Source organism: Heterodontus francisci, chromosome 17 (assembly GCF_036365525.1).
Source record: "Heterodontus francisci isolate sHetFra1 chromosome 17, sHetFra1.hap1, whole genome shotgun sequence".
NCBI lineage: Eukaryota > Metazoa > Chordata > Chondrichthyes > Heterodontiformes > Heterodontidae > Heterodontus > Heterodontus francisci.
Genome location: NC_090387.1, coordinates 40,752,046 through 40,776,878, shown reverse-complemented (window position 1 = coordinate 40,776,878; position 24,833 = coordinate 40,752,046). Strand labels below are relative to the sequence as shown.

Below are 24,833 nucleotides of genomic sequence, written 5' to 3'. Positions count from 1 at the left end.
ACCTCTTGTTTCTGGTATCCTTCTAGTAAATCTTTCTTGCACCTTTCTCAGTGTTTCTATGTCCTTTTTTATCATGAGACCAGAACTATTACAAGCATGGTCCGACCAAGGTGCTTTACTAGATTAACATCGAGTCATAGAGTAAATTACAGCACAGAAGGAGGCTGTTAGGCCCACCGAGTCCATGCCAGCTAAACATAGAGCATTCCAGTCAGTCCCATTTCCCCATAGCCCTGCAAGTATATTTCCTTCAAGTATCCATTCAATTTCCCTTTGAAATCGTTGATTATCTCTCCCTCCATCACCCACATAAGCAGGGAGTTCCAAATCATTACCGTGCACTGCATAAAAAAAGTACTTCCTCACATCTTCTCTGCATCTCTTGCCCAAAACTTTAAATATGTGTCCTCTAGTCCTTGTATCATCAGCTAATGGTAACAATTTTTCTTTGATTACCTTTATCCAAACTTGTACACCTCTATAAAATCTCCCTACAATCTCCTTAGCTCCAAGGAGAACGGTAATGAGAAGCTTTTTATGTTGTCTGATGCAACATAAATGAGATGCGTGGAATCCAGTTGATTGAAGATCTCAAAACAGGTTTATTAAACAGCTAACTAATTTATGCACTGCAGAGCTATGTATTTACAGGACTTGCCTCTTGGTGTTACAGTTACAGAGCGAGCCTGGCATGTAGTCACATGACTACCTCCTGGTACTCCGCTGATTAGCAAACTAAGATCTTAAAGGTACATTACTCTTAAAGGTAATCACACAACATCCCCCTTCTTTCCAAAGACAAGTCTCATATGCTAAAAGTAAGAAACATATTAAATTAGATGACATCAAAATTATTTACACATGGATAAAGATTATGAACTTTACAAATATAGAGGCTCAACAATCCATATATCGTCTTGGTGGTTTGATAACTCTTCCAGATCTGGTTATGGTATAACCTTCTGGGGATGTGGATTTCACCCTCGGCTGTCCTGGCTTTGCAGGCATGTTGTCAATGTGTTGGCTGCCATCCTGTTGATCTGTTGCACCCCACCATCTGAACATGCTCCCTCGAGTCCGCCGTGTGCAGTTGGGGTAATGCACACCTCTCTCAGTTGGCTTTGGTACCTTCTCACCAAATGTTGTACTCTCATAGGACCTACGCTCACCGCACACTCCAGACACCTCTGCAGGTAACCACGTTTTCACTGTGGGGTGTGTGACCCTGACCTTTTGTCCTACATGTAGCTGAGGTAGTTCCGACCCTGCATGTCGGTCATGCACCATCTTCATTCTCCCCTGTTTTTCAAGCAGTGTCTCCTGCACCTCAGAGAATTTGGATAGATAATGGCTTGGTAGAGTCGTCCGCACTTGTCTGCCAAACATGATTTCTGCTTGTGATGGTAAGCCCATATCCATAGGTGTAGCTCTGAGGTGGAGCCTGGCAACACGAAGATCTTGTTTCATTGTCCTATACTTTAGGATAAGTGCTTTGACTGTGCGAACCATTCACTTGGCAAGACCATTAGACCTAGAGTAATGTGGTGAGGCCGTCACATGGTTTACGCCCCATTTGGCGCTCATATCTCTGAAAGGTTTGCCCATATACTGTGGCCCATTATCAGAAATGATTTCTTCAGGTGCGCCGAATAGACTGAATATAGCACTTAATATGTCTGTGACGACCGTGCTTGAAGTGTCTTTTACCTGTCTGACAATTAGAAATTTGGAGAAATAGTCAGTGACTACGATAAAGTCTTCTCTATTAACGGAAAATAGGTCAATGGCGATTTTGGACCAATAGACCGTGAGGGTGTAGAGGTTCTTTGCGTTGTTGTGACTGGTGGCTCTGTCATGCCTCACACATCCTCACTAACCTTTTGAGACATTACTAATCCATGGCTAATAAACAGTGTCTCGTGCCAGTCGTCTTGTTCGCTCTATGCCCATATGGCCTTGGTGAAGCTGTGACAAGATGTCCTGTCAGAGAGCTTTGGGCACAATCACTTGTTTTCCCTTGAAGGTGACACCTCTCAAGATACCAAGTTTATCTCAGTCTGCAATAACACAACAAGAACAGCCCCAGCTTTTCCAACCTAACCTTGTAGCTAAAATCCCTCATCTCTGGAGCCATTCCAACATATGTTATGGTTTTTAATTCTAACCCTCTAGAAATAAACTCCAGTGCTTTGTTTGCTATTTTTATGGTTTTATCAACCTGCGCCATTACTTATAGAGTCATTTGTCATAGAGTTATACAGCACAGAAACAGGCCCTTCGCCCATCGTGTCTGTGCCGGCCATCAAGCACCTATCTATTCTAACCCCCCAGATCTATGTTCCTCTACCCCATTTCGACACTTATTTTCCAAGGTGTATGTGATCTCCTTATTCTATTTTGGTAGGAAGAATACCTCATTTATCTATATGGACTGAATGCTCTTCATTACCTTTGCTATGTTAAATGTCTATTGGGTTTCAGTCTAATGCTTGACCTGATACAATGTATATTCAATCTGCCTACCAAAGATAAGAATCACATGATGACATGTGCCTTTGAGTCAGCCAGCATACAGTGACAAGTCTTTTGTTCAATCTTTCAATTGTTTACCCAGGTATCAGGCAGATTTTGGTATTTCGGGGATGCAAAGTCTGCTCACAGGAATGATTGGTAATGTTAAACCAGAGTAAAATATCTTGTATAAAACCCAAAAATGAAACTTTCGATTTCTGCATCTGTCAGGAACCAGTTAACTGAAAAAAGCAAGTAACTTGCATCAGTTCAACATATCTGCAGAAAACTTGGTACATACTTGGAAACTCACTTGCATGGGGACACTTTGCATGATGCTTTACCAATCCACACTGTGATGCATCTGTGTACTGATTTACTGTACCCATGTAAGAATTCATTTTTTCTTTTAAAAGGGACATAACTTTCATTATTTCAGACACAATGACTTGCCGTGGCAGCTAAGGAAGAGGGTTCACAATGATCTTTCTGCAATAGACCTTAATACTTGGAATATTACTCAGACCAACATTGAAAAGCTCCGGACTGGTTTGCTTGGTGCTCAGGTAGTAGATTCTTCTTCAACTTTGATGTGTTAAAAATATATTGCTATAATCTTATGGTGTGTTTGGGGGTGGGGGGGGAGTATTGGTGGTGAAGGGAAATAACTTAGGAAATCATCTGTACCATTAATAAGTTTGCAGTACAGTAATGAAGGTGATCATTTCACATCAGCCCCACACTTCAGCATATAAAGCCTCATTATAAACCAGGCCTTTAATTCATTGTTGCTCTCACCATTGCTGGAAGCAATCCATTCACAACAAGAAAAGTTTTGTTTTTCGAGTAATAACATTCATTATAGTGCAAGTGGAAGTCATTCCTGTTGCCTTCACCTTTACCAATGTTCCAAAAATGTTATGAAAAAAAATACAGGCTGTGTATTTTAATATTCACTAATGTGGAATATCATTAGAGATGCATAATCATGAATTATGTCAGGATAAGTACTTCTATTACATCTTTCATATTAAGAAGATGTGGAAATGGACAATTACAATATTTTTTTAAAATTAATAGAAAGAAGGACTGAACAGGACAAAATGCAAGCACAAAATAGGGTGGCGCAGTGGTTAGCACCACAGCCTCACAGCTCCAGCGACCCGGGTTCGGTTCTGGGTACTGCCTGTGCGGAGTTTGCAACTTCTCCCTGTGACCGCGTGGGTTTCCGCCGGGTGCTCCTGTTTCCTCCCACAGCCAAAGACTTGCAGGTTGATAGGTAAACTGGCCATTGTAAATTGCCCCTAGTGTTGGTAGGAGAATGGTGGGGATGTGGTAGGGAATATGGGATTAATGTAGGATTAGTATAAGTGGGTGGTTGTTGGTCGGCACAGTCTCGGTGGGCCGAAGGGCCTGTTTCAGTGCTGTATCTCTCTATGACTCTATCTATGACTGCCTTGTTATCTGACTTTGCTGGTCCAATATCACGTGTTTCTGCTTTGTTACATCAGTTTTGGGTTGCTTATGTGCCCTGTAATGCACAGAATAAAGATGCGGTCCGCCACACTCTGGAACAAATAGATGTGATAAAAAGAATGGTACATATGTTTCCAGAAGATTTTCATCTAACGACAACAGCTGATGGTATGTCATTATTTGGTCCATATTTGGATGAGGAATGTAAATACATTTCTGTCCTTGCACAACAGGTGCTATTTTAAATGTACACAATGTCTGCACTTTGCTAGAAAACTGAAGAAGGCAAAAGTGAAGGGGAAATTCACAAATATTTCATTGCACTCTTGTGATTTGAAGAACACATGCAGGTGAGATTTGTGAATTGGGAAAGCTGAGGAATTGGGTAATTAATAAAAATGAGGTTGCGGATTTAAGCAATGGTTTGTGACTTTGAAATTGGGTAGTGCTATCTTAAGAGACATTTTTACCATGTCCATGTTTAGACAAAATATGACAGATGTAGTGTTTTGAAAATTGCAATGTGCATTTTGTCCACTTAAGGCTACCATATACACATATACCAGCAGAGGATGTTGGTAAGGGAATAAAGGAATCCATGTTTTTATACAGCAAGCAGCAGTTCTATGTCTTACTAAGTCTGACTGAATATTGCTGTTTAGTCCCATGAACATCACAATGGCAATCAAGATGGTGAAAAATAGAAAACATTTCTTTCAGGCACGAAACCTTTGGAAGGTTGTCTACTTTCTGCAGGCAGCATTTTAAGTTAGAGACTCACAGAACACATTGAGGTTGTTAGACACACACAGAAAGCTTGCACAGTGTACACACACGCACTGATCTCACCAAAATAACCATCCAATCAATAAAAAAGTCAGATTGTTATAGAGAAGTTTTCTTTGAAAGGAACGCAATCCCAGATCCCTGATCATGCACTATCACTGTATTGCTGATCATTGTGGTGTTGTCTATGCCCAGTCTACCACCTTTTGATGTGCATTCAGCACAATCATCTGTATTCCCATGTTGGCAAAAGTGGCTGTGACATTTCGAAGACGCAATGGCAGGTTTTGCAGTTACCGGTGACAGAAGGAAAAAGGCCTTACTTCTCCACTATGGAGGTGAAGAATTGGAAGATATCATTGAGACAATTAACTTGGCAGAAAATGCACTAACAACCTACTTCACACCCAAGAAAATGCCATATACAAAATAATTGTCTTCCGACGTACGAAACAAAAAGCAAACAAGACAATTCACCAATATTGCATGAGATTGAGGCAGCTAGCAACCAAATGTAACTTTAGTGATGTTGAACATGTCAAACAGGAAATCAAAACACAAATAATCAAAGGTTGTCTCTCCTAGTCAACTACGCCAAAAAGCGCCCAAGAAAGACACAAAGCTGTCAGAGCCGTTGGAATTAGCAAGATCGCTGTCACTGAGTCCAGACCGACTGAAGTCGAGGCTGCCAACCACACTCCAAATTCAACTCCTGTGATCACTGTTTATTGCTCATGTGTCAGGAAATCACCTGCAAAGTAACAACAGCAATCTCACAGAGTTGAGACCTATCCAAAGAATATATCCACTGTGGCAGTGCTTACCCACATTGGATAGAGTGTCCTTCTACTGGTAAACAGTGTAAAGCTTGTGGAAAACCCAAACATTTGGCTCGTATTTGTCACTCATCTGCAAAATCAACTACTAAGACCAATACCAACAGAAGGATGTCACGTATGCGTACCACAGCAAAAGGGTGAGAATGTAGCCAATGTAGAAGCGGACGATCCTGAATATACTTCTGTGTGCGCTCTCGGATAAGCAAACAGGCGCATGTGACCGTGACCATGCGAGGACGTAGATGCTCTCACATATACAGGAGCATCTGTCAATGTCATGGGAGACAGAAAGTTCAACAAAATTCAGGATTGCCCATTCTCTCTAAACCAGGGAATACAAAAATTTTTCCTTACAATAGTGACAAAACATTGAAGGTTCTCGGGACTTTCAAAATGCTAGCCTAATTCAAAGACACTAGAATGAAGGCTGTATTCTATGTCATATCTGGAAACTGTGACATGCTTATCAGATTCCACACAGCAGCAGATCTGCACAAGATTGCAGTCACAGATGTGATTTCTGCGCATAACTATATTCCTCACTGCCAGCTTCACTGGTGTCAGCAAACTGAAAGGTGTTGTATGCAAGTTGCATGTAGACCCTAATGTGCCCCCAGTCATGCATCAATGGTGACGAATACCTTTTCATGTCGGAAAGCAGACAGAGGAGGAACTTCAGCACCTACTTGACCTTGACGTTATTGAGAAAGTTGGGGATGAGCCTACCTCTTGGGTCTCACCCATACGAGTTGTCAAGAAACCCAAGAGCGAGAACCAGATTAGAATCTGCATTGATATGCGATCGCCAAACCAAGCCATACAACGAGAAAGGAAACTTGACACCAACAATTGATGACATCATAGAGAAAGTGAATGGTGCTAAACACTTCACTAAACCAGACCTCAAAAAAGGCTACCATCAAATTAATCTTGCAGTGGAATCGAGATATCTTGCTGTATTCTCCACTCGCATTGGACTTTTCGATACAAGAGGCTCAACTTTGGAGTCAACTCAGCAGCTGAGGTATTTCAGCACATGATTCAATCTGCACTTCAAGGACCTGAAGGCATGCTGAACATCAGTGATGACATTCTCATCTACGGTCGCAGAAAAAGTTAACTCTGGACACGCCTACCTGCATGACTACAATGTCTCAGAGCATGTAGCCTCACCTTGAACAAAAGCAATTGCTTATTCAATGAAAGCAGAATTTAATGAAGAGTGCAGGAGGGCATGCCAGGAGCAGCAACAGGCATACCTAAAAAGGAGGTGTCAGCCTGGTGAAACTACAACACAGGACTACTTGCATGTCAAACAGCAGAAGCAGCATGCAATAGACAGAGCTAAACGATCCCACAATCAACGGATCAGATCTAAGCTCTGCAGTCCTGCCACATCCAGTCATGGATGGTGGCAAACAATTAAGCAACTAACAGGAGAAGGAAGCTCCACAAATATCCCAATCCTCAATGATGGGGGAGCCCAGCACATCTGTGCAAAAGCCAAGGCTAAAACATTTGCATCTGTCCTCAGCCAAAAGTGCCGTGAATGATTCATCTCTGCCTCCTCCTGAGGTCCCCAGCATCACAGATACCACTCTTCAGCCTATCCAATTAACTCCACATGATATCAAGAAATGGCTGAAGGCACTGACAACATTCCAGCAATAGTACTGAAGAGTTGTGCTCCAGAACTGGCCGAGCCCCAAGCCAAGCTGTTCCAGTGCAGCTCCAACACTGGCATCTATCTGGCAACATGGAAAATTACCCAGGTATGTCCTATTCACAAAAAGCAGGACAAATACAACCCGGCCAATTACCGCCTTATAGTCTACTCTCGAACATAAGCAAAGTAATGGAAGGTGTAATCGACAGTGCTATCAAGCAGCACTTAATAAGCAATAACCTGCTCACTGTGCTCAATTTGGGATCTGCCAGGGGCCACTCAGCCCCTGCCCTCATTACAGCCTTGGTCTAAACATGGACAAAAGAGCTGAACTCCTGAGGTGAGAGTGACTGCCCTTGACATCAAGGCAGCACTTGACCAAGTATGACGTCAAGGTTCCCGAGCAAAACTGGAGTCAATGGGAATCGGGGAAAACTCTCCGCTGGTTGGGGTCATATCTAGCACAAAGGAAGATGGAGGTTGTTGGAGGTCAATCATCTCAGTCCCAAGAGTTCCTCAGGGTATGTCCTAGGCCCAACCATCTTCAGCTACTTCAACAATGACCTTCCCTCTATCATAAGGTCAGAAGTGGGGATGTTCACTGTGCAATGTTCAGCACCATTCACGACTCATACTGAAGCAACCCATGTCCGGATGCAGCAAGACCTGGGCAACATCCAGGTTTGGGCTGATAATTGGCAAGGTACATTCTTGCTACACAAGTGCCAGGCAATGATCATCTCAAACAAGAGAAAATCTAACCATCTCCCCTTGGTGTTCAATAGTGTTACCATTTCTGAATCCCCCACTATAAACATCCTGGAGGTTACCATTGACCAGAAACTGAACTGGACCAGCCACATAAATGATGTGGCTACAAGAGCAGGTTAGAGGCTGGGAATTCTGTGGTGAGCAACTCACCTCCTGTCTCTGCAATGCCTGTCCACCATCTACAAGGCACAAATCAAGAGTGTGATGGAATACTCTCCACTTGCCTGGATGGGTGCCGCTCCAACAACACTCAAGAAGCTTGAAACCATCCAGGACAAAGCAACCCATTTGATTTGGCACCCCATCTACCACATTCAACATTTACACCCTTCACCACTGACACACAGTGGCAGTAGTGTGTACCATCTACAAGATGCACTGCAGCAACTCACCAAGGTTCCTTCAACAGCACCTTCCAAGCCATGACCTCGACCACCTAAAGGGACAAGGGCAGCAGTTGCATGGGAACACCACCACCTGCAAGTTCCCCTCCAAGCCACACACCATCTTGACTTGGAACTATATCGCCATTCCTTCACTGTCGTGGAGTCAAAATCCTGGAAATCCCTTCCTTACAGCACTGTGGGTGTACCTATACCCCAAGGACTGTAGCAGTTCAAGAAGGCAGCTCACTGTCACCACCTTAAGGGCAATTAGGATGGGCAATAAATGCTTGCCTTGCCAGCAACGCCCACATCCCAGGAACAAATAGAAAAAAAATTCTTAGGTCATGTGTTGAATGGTGAAGGAGTATCACCTGATCCACGTAAAGTTGAAGCCATTGCAAATGCTGCAGATCCTAGAAATGTGCAGGAAGTCCAGAATCTGCTAGGACTCATGATGTACTGTAGTTGCTTCATTCATGACCTCGCTATGTTGCCTGCCCCCCTAAGCGATTTGATACAAGGGATCATCAGCACACAAACAGTACAACAGATCAAATTATGGCTGTCAGCAAACTGCACAAATGACTCTTTCGACCCTGTGAAAACCACCCAGCTAGTTGTGGATACAAGCCCGGTTGGTTTTGATGCAGTTCTCGTGCAGACAGACGACAAGTAACTCATCAATCTTTGCGATGGCAAGCAGATCACCAACGCCTATAGAGCAACGTTGTTCGCAAACAACGGCACAGGGCGACACAGTGGCGCAGTGGTTAGCACCGCAGCCTCACAGTTCCAGCAACCCGGGTTCAGTTCTGGGGACTGCCTGTGCAGCGTTTGCAAGTTCTCCCTGTGACCGCGTGGGTTTCCGCCGGGTGCTCCGGTTTCCTCCCACAGCCAAAGACTTGCAGGTTGATAGGTAAATTGGCCATTGTAAATTGTCCTAGTGTAGGTAGGTGGTAGGGAATATGGGATTAATGTAGGATTAGCATAAATGGGTGGTTGTTGGTCGGCACAGATTCAGTGGGCCGAAGGGCCTGTTTCAGTGCTGTATCTCTAAATAAATAAAACAGAGAGAGAAACCCTCTCAATCACATGGGATATCTTACACTTTCATCTTTACTTGTATGGAAGCGAGTTTGAAGTAATAACCAATCATCCGCCACTTGTGATCTTGTTCAACTATCCACATAGCAAACCATCAACTCGAATAGAACATTGGATACTCAAACTACAAGAGTACGAGTTCCATGTTGAGTATCAGCCAGGCAAGCTCAACCCAGCAGACTACCTTTCACGACATCCGATACCATCAGTCAGTCCTACTTGTTGTGAGGAAAAGGTTGCCGAACAGCATCTTAACTACGTAAGCCTAAATGCGGTGCTAAAGTCGCTAAAACTAGCTAACATCAAAGCAGCAATAAAACAACGATGTATGAAGGCTATGGAATCATGAAACAGGAAAGACGTAATCAAGAGACCGTCTACAAGCAAAATCACTCACGCTGAAAAGCCTTCACAATGTTCAAAATGTGTTCACCATTATAACTACATCTGATCTCGTTATGCAGCAACTGTATTATCATTCCACAATCATTGAGGGAATGTGTTCTCGATATTGCACATGAAGGTCACAGGAGAATAGATGAGACCAAACAACTCCTCAGGGAAAAGGTATAGTTGCCAAGAATTGACTGCATGGTAGAGCACAAAATCAATTGATGTTTGCCATGTAAAGCAATCAGAATGTCAAATCCTCGTGATCCTCTCAAGATGTCTGAACTACCTCCAGGACCATGGATTGAAGTTTGCATTGATTTCACAGATTTGCCCACTGGTGAACACTTGCTTATTATCATAGAGTCAAAGTCCTTTACAGCACAGAAGGCTGTAAATGCCGGCTCTCTGGTCTCTGGCACAATCCAGTCAGTCCCATTTCCCCACTCGATCAGCTTAGCCTTGCAAGTTTATTTCCTTCCTGTGCCCATCCAAATTCCTTTTGAAATCATTGATTGCCTCCACTTCTACCACCCTCTTGGTAGTGAGTTCCAGGTCATTACCCCTTCTTCTTCTTTGGCCTCCTTGTCTCGGGAGACAATGGGTAAGCGCCTGGAGGTGGTCAGTGGTTTGTGGAGCAGCGCCTGGAGTGGCTATAAAGGCCAATACTAGAGTGACAGACTCTTCCACAGGTGCTGCAGATAAAATTGGTTGTCAGGGCTGTTTCGCAGTTGGCTCTCCCCTTGCGCTTCTGTCTTTTTTCCTGCCAACTGCGAAGTCTCTTCGATGCGCCACACTTTAGCCCCGCCTTTATGGCAGCCTGCCAGCTCTGGCGATCGCTGGCAACTGACTCCCACGACTTGTGATCAATGTCACAGGAATTCATGTCGCGTTTGCAGACGTCTTTAAAGCGGAGACATGGACGGCCGGTGGGTCTGATACCAGTGGTGAGCTCGCTCTACAATGTGTCCTTGGGGATCCTGCCATCTTCCATGCGGCTCACACGGCCAAGCCATCTCAAGCGCCGCTGACTCAGTAGGGTGTATAAGCTGGGGGTGTTGGCCGCCTCGAGAATTTCTGTGTTGGAGATACGGTCCTGCCACCTGATGCCAAGGATTCTCCGGAGGCAGCGAAGATGGAATGAATTGAGACGTCGCTCTTGGCTGACATACGTTGTCCAGGCCTCACTGCCATAGAGCAAGGTACTGAGGACACAGGCTTGATACACGCAGACTTTTGTGTTCCGTGTTAGTGCGCCATTTTCCCACACTCTCTTGGCCAGTCTGGACATAGCAGTGGAAGACTTTCCCATGCGCTTGTTGATTTCTGCATCGAGAGACAGGTTACTTGTGATAGTTGAGCCTAGGTAGGTGAACTCTTGAACCACTTCCAGAGCGTGGTCGCCGATATTGATGGATGGAGCATTTCTGACGTCCTGTACCATGATGTTCGTTTTCTTGAGGCTGGTGGTTAGGCAAAATTCGTTGCAGGCAGCCGCAAGCCTGTCGATGAGATTCTGCAGACACTCTTCAGTGTGAGATGTTAATGCAGCATCGTCAGCAAAGAGAAATTCCCTGATGAGGACTTTCCGTACTTTGGTCTTCACTCTTAGACGGGCAAGGTTGAACAACCTGCCACCTGATCTTGCGTGGAGGAACATTCCTTCTTCTGAAGACTTGAACGCATGTGAGAGCAGTGGGGAGAAGAAGATCCCAAACAGTGTAGATGCGAGAACACAGCCCTGTTTCACACCACTCAGGATAGGAAAGGGGTCTGATGAGGTGCCACTATGCTGAATTGTGCCTTTCATATTGACATGGAATGAGGTGATGATACTTAGTAGCTTTGGTGGACATCCGATCTTTTCTAGTAGTCTGAAGAGACCACGTCTGCTGACGAGGTCAAAGGCTTTGGTGAGATCAATGAAAGCAACGTAGAGGGGCATCTGTTGTTTGCGGCATTTGTCCTGTATCTGACGAAGGGAGAACAGCATGTCAATGGTCGATCTCTGCTCGAAAGCCACACTGTGTCTCAGGGTAGACACGCTCAGCCAGCTTCTGGAGCCTGTTTAAAGTGACTCGAGCGAAGACTTTCCCCACTATGCTGAGCAGGGAGATTCCACAGTAGTTGTTGCAGTCACCGCGGTCACCTTTGTTTTTATAGAGGGTGATGATATTGGCATCGCGCATGTCCTGTGGTACTGCTCCCTCATCCCAGCACAGGCAAAGCAGTTGGTAGAGTGCTGAGAGTATAGCAGGCTTAGCACTCTTTATTTTTTCCGGGGTAATGCTGTCCTTCCCAAGGGCTTTTCCGCTGGCTAGAGAATCAATGGCATTACTGAGTTCCGATTTTGTTGGCTGTACGTCCAGCTCATCCATGACTGGCAGAGGCTGGGTTGCATTGAGGGCGGTCTCAGTGACAACATTCTCCCTGGAGTACAGTTCTAGGTAGTGCTCAACCCAGTGGTCCATTTGCTTGCATTGGTCAGTGATTGTGTCCCCTGATTTAGATTTGAGGGGGGTGATCTTCTTGATGGTTGGCCTAAAAGCTCTCTTAATGCCATCATACATTCCTCTGATGTTTCCAGTGTCTGAGGCCAGCTGAATATGACTGCATAGGTGTTGCCAGTAGTCATTTGCGCAGCGCCTGGCTGTTCTTTGTGCAGCGCTTCTGGCTGTTTTCAGTGCTACAGATGTTAACTCGCTGGGGGCTTTCTTGTCGTTCAGCAGTGCAATGCACTCTGCGGCTATGACAGGTTCCAGCTGTTCAAAGTGAGGTTGATGCGTAAAAAAGTTTTTCCTCACATTCCCCCTGCATTTCTTGCCCAAAACCTTAAATCTGTGACCCTAGTCCATGTACCAACAGTTAATTCTCAACTTTAAACATGCTAAGAGACAAAAATGAAATCCATAGTTATATATAAATGCCACTCATTACAGTTTTCACAGCATAATTTATTTATTGATACAGCACTGAAACAGGCCCTTCGGCCCACCGAGTCTGTGCCGACCAACAACCACCATTTATACTAACCCTATAGTCATCCCATATTCCCTATCACCTCCCTACACTAGGGGCAATTTACAACGGCCAATTTACCTATCACCTGCAACCTGGCGAAAACCCACGCAGACACAGGGAGAACTTGCAAACTCCGCACAGGCAGTACCCAGAATCGAACCCAGGTCCCTGGAGCTGTGAGGCGGCGGTGCTAACCACTGCGCCACTGTGCCGCCCATAATGGACAGAGTTGTGAAATCTAACACCCAAAGCACCAACAGAAATATCAGAATATATTTTCATAAAAATGAAATTTGACTCAATTATGGTAAATGGCCTTAATTTATCCCATACATGCCATACTATCCCTATTGTTATAAGGCTGTATTATCTGACTGTCAATACTGAGAGATCTACAAACTTACAAAAAATTGACAGATATAATATTTTTAATATTAGATTCCTAACTCCACATGCAAAATAGAAACTACCAATGCAAACATGTTACACTGTAATCACACTTTTCCACCAGTGGAGATGCTGCAAAACAACTGCTGCAAGGAGGCTATAAATAAAGTGTAATGATGACTACAGCAGTTTCCTAATCATGGAAATAGTTATGTCAACTTCATCAAAAGCAGTCATCCCATAGCTTGACCAGATTTTCGCCTTGTTTGGAATCCTTCAAATGGTGAGAAGTGACAATGAACCCTCATTCAACAGCAATCAGTTTAGTAAATTTGCAAACTACTTAGGTTTCACTCATCGACAAAATCATACTCTGTTGGCCAAAAGCTCGTGGAGAAGTCGAGAGATTTATGCGTACCTTGAAAAAGTGATGCAACTACAGTTAAGAGCAATTACAGAGCAACTGCTCACTCGACTACAGAAAAACCTCCAGCTACACTCAAGTTTGCATGTCCTATGTGAACATGTCTTCCTGGGCTACCCTGCGGAGCTAATGATCAACACGTACACAAATGCGATCGCGAACAGAAGGATTGAATGAAAGTAAATGCACAGCAAAACATGAAATTAAGAGCTACACCACTAAAGCCAGGAGATAAAGTACCTGTGAAACGTGATGGTCATATTGGAAAACAAACAACCCCTTATGACATCCAACCATTCGTTGTGACCAAGACAAAGATCAATGATCACTGCTAAGCTCGGTTCGCAAATCATCACACGAAACGCATCATTCTTCAAGTCACTGAAAACGTCATTTGTAAGCATTGAATCCGATTCCAACATTGATATCTCAGATGAAGAACATGAGTCAAATGAGACTGCACCTGATGTCAGACGATATCCTACCCATGAGAGAAAATGTCTGCCATACTTAAGTGATTGTTACGAAGTGAACTATTGTCAGTTGGTGAACAAATCTTCCATCTCATTGTATATGACTGAGTTCATTGTTGGATTAATACAAAAGTCAGAATATGTAATAGTATTACTGGTGAAGTTGAATGTTCAAGTAATGTTTAAGTTTATTGTTTACACTTCTGGAAAAAACCATTGAAACATGCTATGCCTTTCATATACTAAGCAGAGGAGGGATGTAGTGTTTTGAAAATTGCATTGTGCATTTTGTCCACTTAAGACTACCATACACACATCAGCAGAGGTGTCTGTAAGGAATGAAGGAATCTATGTTTTTAACAGCATGCAACAGTCTGTGTCTTATTAATTCTGAATATTACTGTTTAATCCCAAAAACATCACAGCTATAAACTTTAGATAACAAGGCATCAGCAATAAGGTTGCTATGGTCAGTATATAGGAATAACGTTTTTGGAGTGTGTAACAATATTGTTTAATTCTATTAAAGGAATCGTGGATGTATTTAAGAGTGGTAAAATAGCCAGCCTTATTGGAATGGAAGGTGGACATGGAATTGACAGCAGTCTAGCAGCTTTGCGCATGTTCTATGAACTTGGAGTCCGTTATCTGACATTAACACACACCTGTAATACACCATGGTAAGAAAATGCTTAATTATACAAAAATAGTCAGTTGTGAAATAAAAACAAAGTGCTGTAAATACACAGCAGGTCTGGCAGCATCTGAGGAGAGAGAAACAGTTAACATTTCAAGTCTGTGACCTTTTATCTGTTTATTCAGTTGTGGCAGTGCCCAGTTTCCTCTGAGTTGGAAAATATTGAATCACACAGTAACATCATTAATTGTACTGATGCTATGGCTGTAAGTAGAAATAATGGGCCTGCAAAAGTGTCTAAGCAATTCCCTCCTCCAGTATAAATGGAGACTTGTCTAGCTGCCTAGCATCCGGGTGGTAACTACTCTGAATGTCTAGATCCCAATTCGTCTTCCTATAATTTGGATATTTAACCACTGAGAAATATATTGTCGAAGCACAATTAATAAAAGCAAAACTGCAAACTCTTGTAATTAAAAAGATTAAGTGGAGTCATTTCGGAGTGAATAGAAAACAGTTGCCCAAGTCATGCATCGTCCATAGCTGAAAGACAGCCAAGAGGCCTGTTCCCAAATCTTCCCAAAAGTTATTTTGAAAACTGACATAAAGAGGCATGTGCACATGTGCAGTACAGAATGATTCTCACTCTCTCCGGGAACTATTTGCTATCTGCTCAGCGTCTCTTCATGGCTAGGCTTGCAAACTCAGTATGTTGAGAATTATTGGCATTAGTTCATGATACATTATGTAGGTTTTTCAGCATACTGTGCCAAGTGCAGTCTCTGGACTTCATTTTTTACTTTGTACAAATACATGCAGAATGCATCTAATGTAAACATTTCATTTATTTTAGCTTCCCTCATTTTTCAGGGCAGACACCAGCAGAGTGGACAGTGGCTTTGTAAAACCTGGTGTCAATGGACTGTCTGATTTTGGAAAAGTTAGTAAACTATATATAAGGCTATAAAAAGTTGATTTTGATTTACATTATAACATTTATTGGACACTCCCGATTGGTGTCATTGAGAGCCATGCCAAAGTATGTTGCGACTGTGTAGAAAGAAAGCGTGCATAATGATGTACTATGTCAGAGTTCATGGTCCTTATATCAGAGAATATAGTTGTGATGTATATGTAGAGATTATGGCAAAAAAAAGTAAAGTTTGTATCAAGACATGTTGCTCCTTATGAATCCCTCAAACACTTAACAAGTGTATAAGGTTTGCCAACATTAATCAGTAGTAATAGGTTTTGTATCTTACAGTCTGTATTCTATCTGATTAGTGTGAATAAGCAGGAGAATGAAACCAACTTGTTCATATAAACCTTACCAAAAACCTTGTAACAAAACCTTGACCACAATCTTTCAATACTCCTTGGATATGGGAGTGGTGCCATAGGACTGCAAATGTTACACACCTGTTCAAAAAAGGGAAGGGTGGGGGGGGATAAATCTGGTAACTACAGGCCAACCAGTCTAACATCAGTGGTGGGAGAACTACTCGAGACCATCATTAAGGGACAAAATTAATTCTCACTTGCATACAGCCACAGCATGGATTTATAAAAGGCAATTTTTTTTGTGTCTGGCAAACCTGATTGAGTTCTTTGAAGTAACAGAGAGGGTTGATGAAGGTAGTGCAGCAGATGTTGCTTATATGAGCTTTCTAAAGGCATTTGATAAAGTAACACATAACAGACTTATTCAGAAAATAGAGCAAATGGTATTAAAGAGATGGTGCGAACTTGGGTATCTAAGTGGCTAAGGGATAGGAGACAGGGAATAGTGGTGAACGGATGTTTTCTGACTAGAAAGAAGCATGCAATGGGGTCTGCCAGAGGGCTATTAGGATCATTGCTTTTCTTGTTATATATAAATGGCCTGGATTTGGGTATAAAGAGTGTAATTTAGAAGTTTGCAAATGATATGAAACTTAGTAATGTAGTAAATAGTGAGCAGGCGGATATAGAGTGGCTGGTGAAATGGGTAACACATGGCAGGTGCAATTTAATGGGGATAAGTGTGAACTGATGCAGCTTGGGAGAAACAACATGGCGAGGCAGTATAATCTAAAATGGCACTATTGTGATGGGTGTGCAAGAGCAGTGTGACCTTGGGGTGCGTATTCACAAAGCCTTGGAGGTGGCAAGGTAAGTTCATAAGGCAGTTAAGAAAGTGTATGGGATACTTGACTTTGTAAATAGGGGCATTGAATACAAAAACAAGGAAGCCATGTTAAACCTTTACAAATGGTTAGGCCTTACCTGGAGTATTGTGTACAATTTTGGGCACCACACCATTGTAGGATCTCAAGACCATGTCAAGGTTTGCCAGGGTACCAAAGATGAAGGGTATCCATAATGATAGGTTTCCCATTAACCTTCTTTGCTCCAGGGAAACCAAATAGATGTATTGAAAATTATGAGGGATTTTGAAAGAGCAAGTAGGAAGAAACTATTTCCTCTGGCAAGTGGGTCAGTAACCAGAGGTCATAGATTGAAAACAATTGGTAAAAGAACTAGATGGGAAATGAGAATTATTTTCACACAGAGGGTTATTACCATCTGGAATACACTATCTGAAAGGGTGGTGGAATCAGATTCCATAGGAATTTTCTAAAGGCAATTGGACATATTTGAAGAGAATTAGTTTGCAGGGTTATGGCAATAAAGCTGAGGTGGGGAATAAATTGGACAGCTCTTTCAAAGATCTGGCATAGATACAATTGGTGAAATGGCTCCCTTTGTGCTGTAAGATTCTATGGGCTAAATTTTCCCAGGCCCTTGAGGTGGGGGAGGACAGAGGGCAAGCCAATTCTGAAGAAAAGACTTCTGGCTGGTTTGCCGATGAGTTTTCACCTCTGGCCGCTTTTCCTGGGGCGGGCTGGGTCCAATGCAAGCAACCCACATGTCTGTGACAGGATCTGAATTAAGGTTGTTGAATGACTTTCACACCACACGGCAATTTTGCTGGTGTCGTATGAGCTCCCCGCTGTGTCCGCACCCCAGCAAGTGAAAGGAGGTGGCTGCACAGTGGGAGGCAACTGTACAAGGCATTAGTGAGACCGTACCTGGAGTATTGCGTACAGTTTTGGTCCTCCTACTTGAGAAAGGATGTAGTTGCATTGGAGGCAGTTCAGAGGAGGTTCATTAGATTGATTCCAAAGATGAAGGGTTTGTCTTATGAATAGAGATTGAGCAGTTTAGGCCTTTACTGTCTGGGGTTTGGAAGAATGAGAGGAGATCTAATTGAGGGATATAAGATGATTAAGGGGATTGACAAAGTTGACATAGAGAAGATGTTTCCTCTTGTGGGGCAATCTAGAACGAGAGGTCATAGTTTTAGGATAAGGGGTAGCAAATTTAAAACCGAAATGAGGGCAAATTACTTCTCTCAAAGGGTCGTGAATCTGTGGAATTCACTACCCCAGAGTGTGGTGGATGCCGGGACATTGGGTAAATTTAAGGAGGAGATAGACAGATTTTTAATTAGAAATGGGTTGAAGGGTTATGGAGAACGGGCAGGAAAGTGGAGTTGAGGCCGAGATGAGATCAACCATGATCGTATTGAATGGCAGAGCAGGCTCGAGGGGCTGAATTGCCTACTCCTAGTTCTTATGTTCTTATGTAAATGACCTATCCCCCCCAGAAAACCACTTTCTAAATATGCTGAACTTTCACCCTCTCACCTTCAGCACCTTTGACTCTCAATCCCTTCCCACCAGCCCCACAACCAATCAGCGTAGTTTTCCCCACTCACCCACCCACCCACCCGCCCCCTCCTTTCTTCGGAGGCCTGTTGGAAGGTTTTATACTGAGAATTTCTTGTAGGATCTCCCAGTTCCTTACTGCATCATTTTTAGAAAGGAATGAATTGCAGGATCATTTATTGGCTGTTGGTAATTTTTCTTAATGACTTGATTGATGGCATTCAAAGGAATCTGTTCCAATCTAATGGTTTGGTGTCATGAGCAAATTTATTAAAGAATGTTCCATCCTTTGTTATTCATTAATACTGTGAACAGAAATTAACCCAAGGCTAAATTATTCTTTTTTCCCCACCACATGCTACCTATTTCCAAACAATTTTTCAATTCAGCTAGTTAATTTTCCATGTGTCTTAATTCAATTCAGAATCAAAGTAAGTTATGTTCATGGGATAGTCTACTTCTGCTTGAAATTTTATGATTTTTGTGTTTTCTGGATGAATATTGGTAGCATTGCATAAAATATTTGAACTTTTCCCCATTATTGATGTTCTACTGACTGGTTTAGCATACCCAGTCTCACATTTCATTATGTTTATGATTATTAGGATAACATTTGCCAAATTTCAGTTTTCAGGTACAGTCTAGTATATATGGAACCTCCTGAAGTTATAACCAGAGCGTTTGCTGTTTTCCTAAGGTCTATCCCATCTGTTCTAGGCATGTTAACTTTGTTAACTTCAACATGTTATAAAATTGCTTAGTCAGTCCAGTCTGAGCCATTCATGTATGGACAAATAAATTACAAGTTAACCATATCGCTCTATTAAAATTTGGAGTCCAGGGCCTTGAAAACATCGGTGATGAGTGTGTCTGAGTATAGGGAACCATTTGCAATGCCAACTAGAATGAGGGCCAGGAAAATAAATTCGGTGGTCAAGAGTTTTGTGGGCACAGGGTTGAGGGAGCAGGAGGTTGTTTTTATAAATGAGATGAGCTTGGAAAGGGTATGGCAGAAATGGGGGATAAACTAAAGAGGACAAGGGTCAGGGTAAAGGCTTCTTCATACTGTTATGACTGACCGCTCCAGTCAAAGCTCCCAATCAAAATATACGATTCTGATTGTGGTGGGAGAAACGCACTGTTAATTCAATCTCGTCGCTCCACAGATCGCCTAACATATCATTTAAAACTTTCCAAATTAAAGAAAGGCCCAGCCAAATTGTACCATCAATTAACCCCGAATGAGTCTAACCAAACCAGGTGTCTTTAAATCAACAAATTAACTCTTTAATTAGAAGAACTAAATTCTTAAACACTATGAAGATATAAACAACATTTAAAATAGGAAAAATTAGAGTCCCTGCAAATTTCCAGTCCAATGTTGCTTGAAGTACTCACAGTCGTCCGATGCGGGAAAAAAGGTTCTTCCACAGTAGAACAGTCCATAGTATAACTTCAGCAGTAGGTGATGCTTTCTTTCTCCAGTAAATTTCAACAATTAACGACTTGCAAACATTTTCAATAGAATCAAGCTGACTTTAGAGTTTTTAAGGGATAATAGATTGTCACAGTCTAACTTCCCTTTCTTCAATTTAAGTTACCAGAGATCTCTTTTTTGGCTTAACTTTCTTAGAATTTTGAGAGATAATTAAACAGACTAAAATCCTATCCTTCAATTTAAATGCTGAGAGCTCTTTTTTCAGGTGCTAAACACCACAGCTGTCTGTGTCCATGTGTCCTCTGTGTCTGTGTTCTGTTAGAACAAACTGTCTTCAACTAAAAAGCCAGTTCAAAATTGAATTGTAACAAATGTATCGCTTAATACTCACTCCCTGTGGCTGTATCTATGGTAATGATAATATACCCTTTGAGTCACAGTCTCCAAATGGCTGTTTCTGAGGCAACAAAAATGCACATTCCTATAACTCCTGAGGCTTGCTGGTTCTTAAAGCAATACTGATCCTTTGCAAGCCTTAAAGGCAAACCACATATTCCCGGAAAAAAAAACTACAGGACCATGACAATGCAGATAAAATTTGCAAAACCTAAAGGGGCCATAGTCTTAAAAATGAGAGCCAGACCTTTCAAGGGTGAAATTAGGAAGCACTTTTACACACAAAGGTTGGTTGAGGTTTGGAACTCTCTTCTGCAAATAGCAATTGATGCTAGATCAATTGTAAATTTTAAATCTGAAATTGATAGATTTTTGTCAATCAAATTTATTAAAGGATATGGAGCAAAGGCAGGTATATGCAGTTAGGTCGCAAATCAGCCATGATCTCAGTGAATAGTAGAACAGGTTTAAGAGGCTAAATGGTCTACTCCTGTTGTTATGCTCCTATCCTCCTCTAATGTGTCTCCTACATTGTCTAGCATTGTGGAACTGCCCGCGCTTGGTTCCACTCTTATCCAATCGTAATGAGTGTACCTTCAGTAATAGCTTTTCTCCTGTACTCGCACGGATAACTCCAGAATCCCTCAAAGATCCATCCTTGGTCCGTTCCTCTGCACCTTGGTAACATTATCCACAGACCTAATTAAGGGAGGGGGTCTATTGTAACTGTGCCATTGGGTAGGAAACAGACGGCAGTGGGCCAACTGCCTATTTAAAACCCCATGTGACTTTACCTCCCATACACTTTTTGATCCCCCAGTGCCTCAAATTTAAGGTAATGTTGTCTTTCATGGCCTCATCTCTCCCTACCTCTTTAATAACATTCCCTCACCACCACTCCACCCACCCAAACTCTCTGGTCCACTAACCCCAATCTCTGGTTGATCTCCTCCTCCCTTAGCCCCACCATTGGTGGTCATGTCTTCTGCCCCCTAGGCTCCACATAACTGCAATTCCATCCCTGCACCCTTCTAACTCACCATCTCCCTCTTCTCCCGAAAGACCCTTCCCAAAATCTACATCCTTCACCAAGGTCTTGGTCACTCCTAACAGTTACTTCTGCACAACAATAGGTCTATGTTTTTCCCCACACATCAGTAAAGAACCTTAAGATGTTTTTCTACATTAAAGAAGCTATGTAAACACAAGTTGTTATTGTAGTATAAGGATGTAAAGGGTTAATACAGAAGACTGAGAGAGACCCCTCCCACTGTCAGAGTGATGATGCAATAGTCACATGAGATAGGCTAGAGAAGACGAAGGTACAGCAGCACAGAGGATGCTAGCGTAGGTGGCTTGAGGAGTGTGTATATAGAATAATGTAAATAATAAACAGTTCTGAGTTAACCTTAGCCTGAGACTTTCTCTAGATCATCCTTGAAACGCTACTGCAGATGCTATTAATAACAATACAACACACAACTATTGTTCATACAAAAAAGAAAGGAAATACCAGACTTGTGTTAAATGTTTGCTTTATGTGCCTTTCAGAAAGTTGTGAAAGAAATGAATCGTCTGGGAATGTTGGTTGATCTGTCTCACGTCTCTGAAGATACAATGTTGGCTGCACTTGAAGTATCAGCTGCTCCTGTCATTTTCAGTCATTCCTCTGCATTTGCTTTATGCCACAACTACAGGAATGTGCAAGATAATGTTCTACGTAGACTGGTATGAGTAATCATGGGCAAAATTTAAATTTTCTATACTATTTAGTATTTAAAATAAATACATTGGGCCAGGAAGGCTGAGGGGAGCTCTGATTGAAATGTACAAAATTGTGAGGGGCCTAGATAGAGTGGAGGTGAAGGGTCTATTCACCTTAGCAGAGAAGTCAATGACGAGGGGGGATAGATTTAAAATGATTGGTAGAAAAATTAGAGGGGAGATGAGGAAACACTTTTTCACCCAGAGGGTGGTGGGGGTCTGGAAGGACAGTTGAGGCAGAGACCCTCAACTCATTCAAAAGGAGTCTGGATATGCACCTTAAGTGCCGTAATCTGCAGGGCTACAGACCAAATGCTGGAAAGTGGGATTAGAATAGGTGGATCATTTTTCAGCCGGCACAGACACGATGGGCAAAGTGGCCTCTTTCTGTGCTTTAAACTTTCTATGATTCTAGGACTTGCTGGAAGAATAAAGACAATTGAACAACGCACAGCAATATTAGTGGAAAAATTAGTCAGCAAGTTCAGGGGATTAAGAAATATGCCATAAATTTTGTATCTCTGGAACATGTTGGTCAATTTGTCTCTTACTCGCCACAAAGTTATGTCTAGTAATGAATAGCATAAGTACCCTTTTAACAAGGTAATAATTGTGATTTTTTTTTTACTCTTCCTGTCTGTCTCCTTCTCTCACTCTCAATTAAATCTTTGGTTCTCTTTATTTCAATGTTTGTATTGGATTTGACTCTAATTCATCCTCCTTCTCAGTCCTGCCTTGGTTTATTTCTCACTCTTTACATCTCATGGCTCATTACCTGCACCCCCTTCCCCCCATTCCATTCCCCCCTTCCCAGCTCCACACTCTCAGCTCACCCCCCCCCACCCGCAGCCCCCTCACAACCCCTTCCCAGCCCCCCCCCCTCGCACCATCTCTTCCCCCTGCACCCCCCCCACCCCCTTACAGCCCCCTCCCCAGCTCCCCCTCGCACCCCCTTCTCTCCACCCCTCCCCCTCGCAGCCCCTCCTCCCACCGGCATCATCCTACACCTGTGTAAGGGCCCTAACAACCCCACTGCCTTGTGGGCGTCTCGGGAGAGACCAAGGCTAAGGGAGTAAACCCTAACAGAAAATCCGGAGCGGAACCCCGTAGGCGGTCATGTGTCACCTTTGGCATGTTTCCGGCAGTTCCTGCAGCCATACCGGTGCCAAACGTCGTGCTCTGCATTCCTTTGGACCCCACCAAAAAGGCCGAGAGGGGGGTTTTGACGATTGGGCAACTCTCAACCTCCATACATTCGCCCAGGCATGCAGCATGGAGAGGTCACTCCATTGTTGCCTCACAGCGACTGAAACAACACGAAAGGCAGCAGTTACGGGTTATAAGTCCAGCTAAATTGGCGTAGAGATTGGGCGCCACGGGTTGCCTTTGTCGGTGGGAGAGGTCATCGCACCTCACTGGACAGCTACCGCCCGCCTCAAACCGGGCAGCCCCCGGTCAATAAAGTTCTGTGCCACCACAGTCCAACTGCTTCAATGGGTGCTTGGAGCTCAGGGTCATTGCCCGAAAAGTGGACTGCAACACCGCACCAAAGAAGGAAAGACGGTACCAGCCCTTCGCTTTGCAAGCTGGAACGTCAGAACTGTGTGTGCTGGCCTGTCGGAAAACCTTACACAAATTAACGATTCTCGGAAGACCGCCATCATCAACAACGAGCTCAGTAGACTCAATGTAGACATTGCAGCACTTCAGGAGACACACCTCCCCGCGAGCGGATCTCTAGCAGAGCAAGACTACACCTTCTTCTGGCAGGGCAGGGATCCTGAAGAACCAAGACAGCATGGAATGGGCTTCGCCATCAGAAACTCCTTGCTCAGCATGATAGAGCCTCCCTCAAATGGCTCGGAACGCATACTGTCCATCCGACTGCTCACCACCTCTGGTCCAGTACACCTACTCAGCATCTATGCTCCAACACTCTGCTCCGCACCTGAAACTAAAGACCAGTTCTACGAGGAACTCCATAATATCATTAGTCGCATCCCCAATACCGAACACCTGTTCCTGCTGGGGGACTTTAATGCCAGGGTTGGGGCCGACCATGACTCATGGCCCTCCTGCCTTGGGCGCTTTGGCGTTGGAAGGATGAATGAGAACGGGCAGAGACTGCTTGAGTTGTGTACCTATCGTAACCTCTGCATCACCAACTCGTTCTTTCACACTAAACCTTGTCACCAGGTTTCATGGAGGCACCCAAGATCACGTCGTTGGCACCAGCTAGACCTCATCATCACAAGGCGAGCCTCCTTAAACAGTGTTCAAATCACACGCAGCTTCCACAGTGCGGACTGCGACATCGACCACTCCCTGGTGTGCAGCAAGGTTAGACACAAACCGAAGAAGTTGCATCATTCCAAGCAGAAGGGCCACCCACGCATCAACACGAGCAGAATTTCTCATCCACAGCTGTTACAAAAATTTCAAAATTCACTTGTAACAGCCGTTCAAAACACTCCCACAGGGGATGCTGAGACCAAGTGGGCCCACATCAGAGACACCATCTATGACCACCTAGGGCAAACGTGCGAAGAGAAATGCAGACTGGTTTCAATCTCATTTTGAAGAGCTGGAACCTGTCATAGCCGCTAAGCGCATTGCACTGTTGAAGTACAAGAAAGCCCCCAGCGAGTTAACAT

At 43.4% G+C, this 24,833-nt stretch overlaps 1 protein-coding gene across 1 annotated transcript in view; it reads left to right on the top strand.

Moving 5' to 3' along the window:
* LOC137379187 (dipeptidase 1-like) overlaps window positions 1–24,833 on the top strand; it is a 40,523-nt gene that overhangs the window by 3,446 nt on the left and 12,244 nt on the right. The window contains exons 2-6 of the mRNA XM_068049901.1: window positions 2,951–3,077; window positions 4,023–4,155; window positions 14,764–14,914; window positions 15,742–15,811; window positions 21,967–22,143. Coding sequence (XP_067906002.1) covers window positions 2,951–3,077; window positions 4,023–4,155; window positions 14,764–14,914; window positions 15,742–15,811; window positions 21,967–22,143 — 658 coding nt within the window. The remainder of the gene's footprint in view (window positions 1–2,950; window positions 3,078–4,022; window positions 4,156–14,763; window positions 14,915–15,741; window positions 15,812–21,966; window positions 22,144–24,833) is intronic.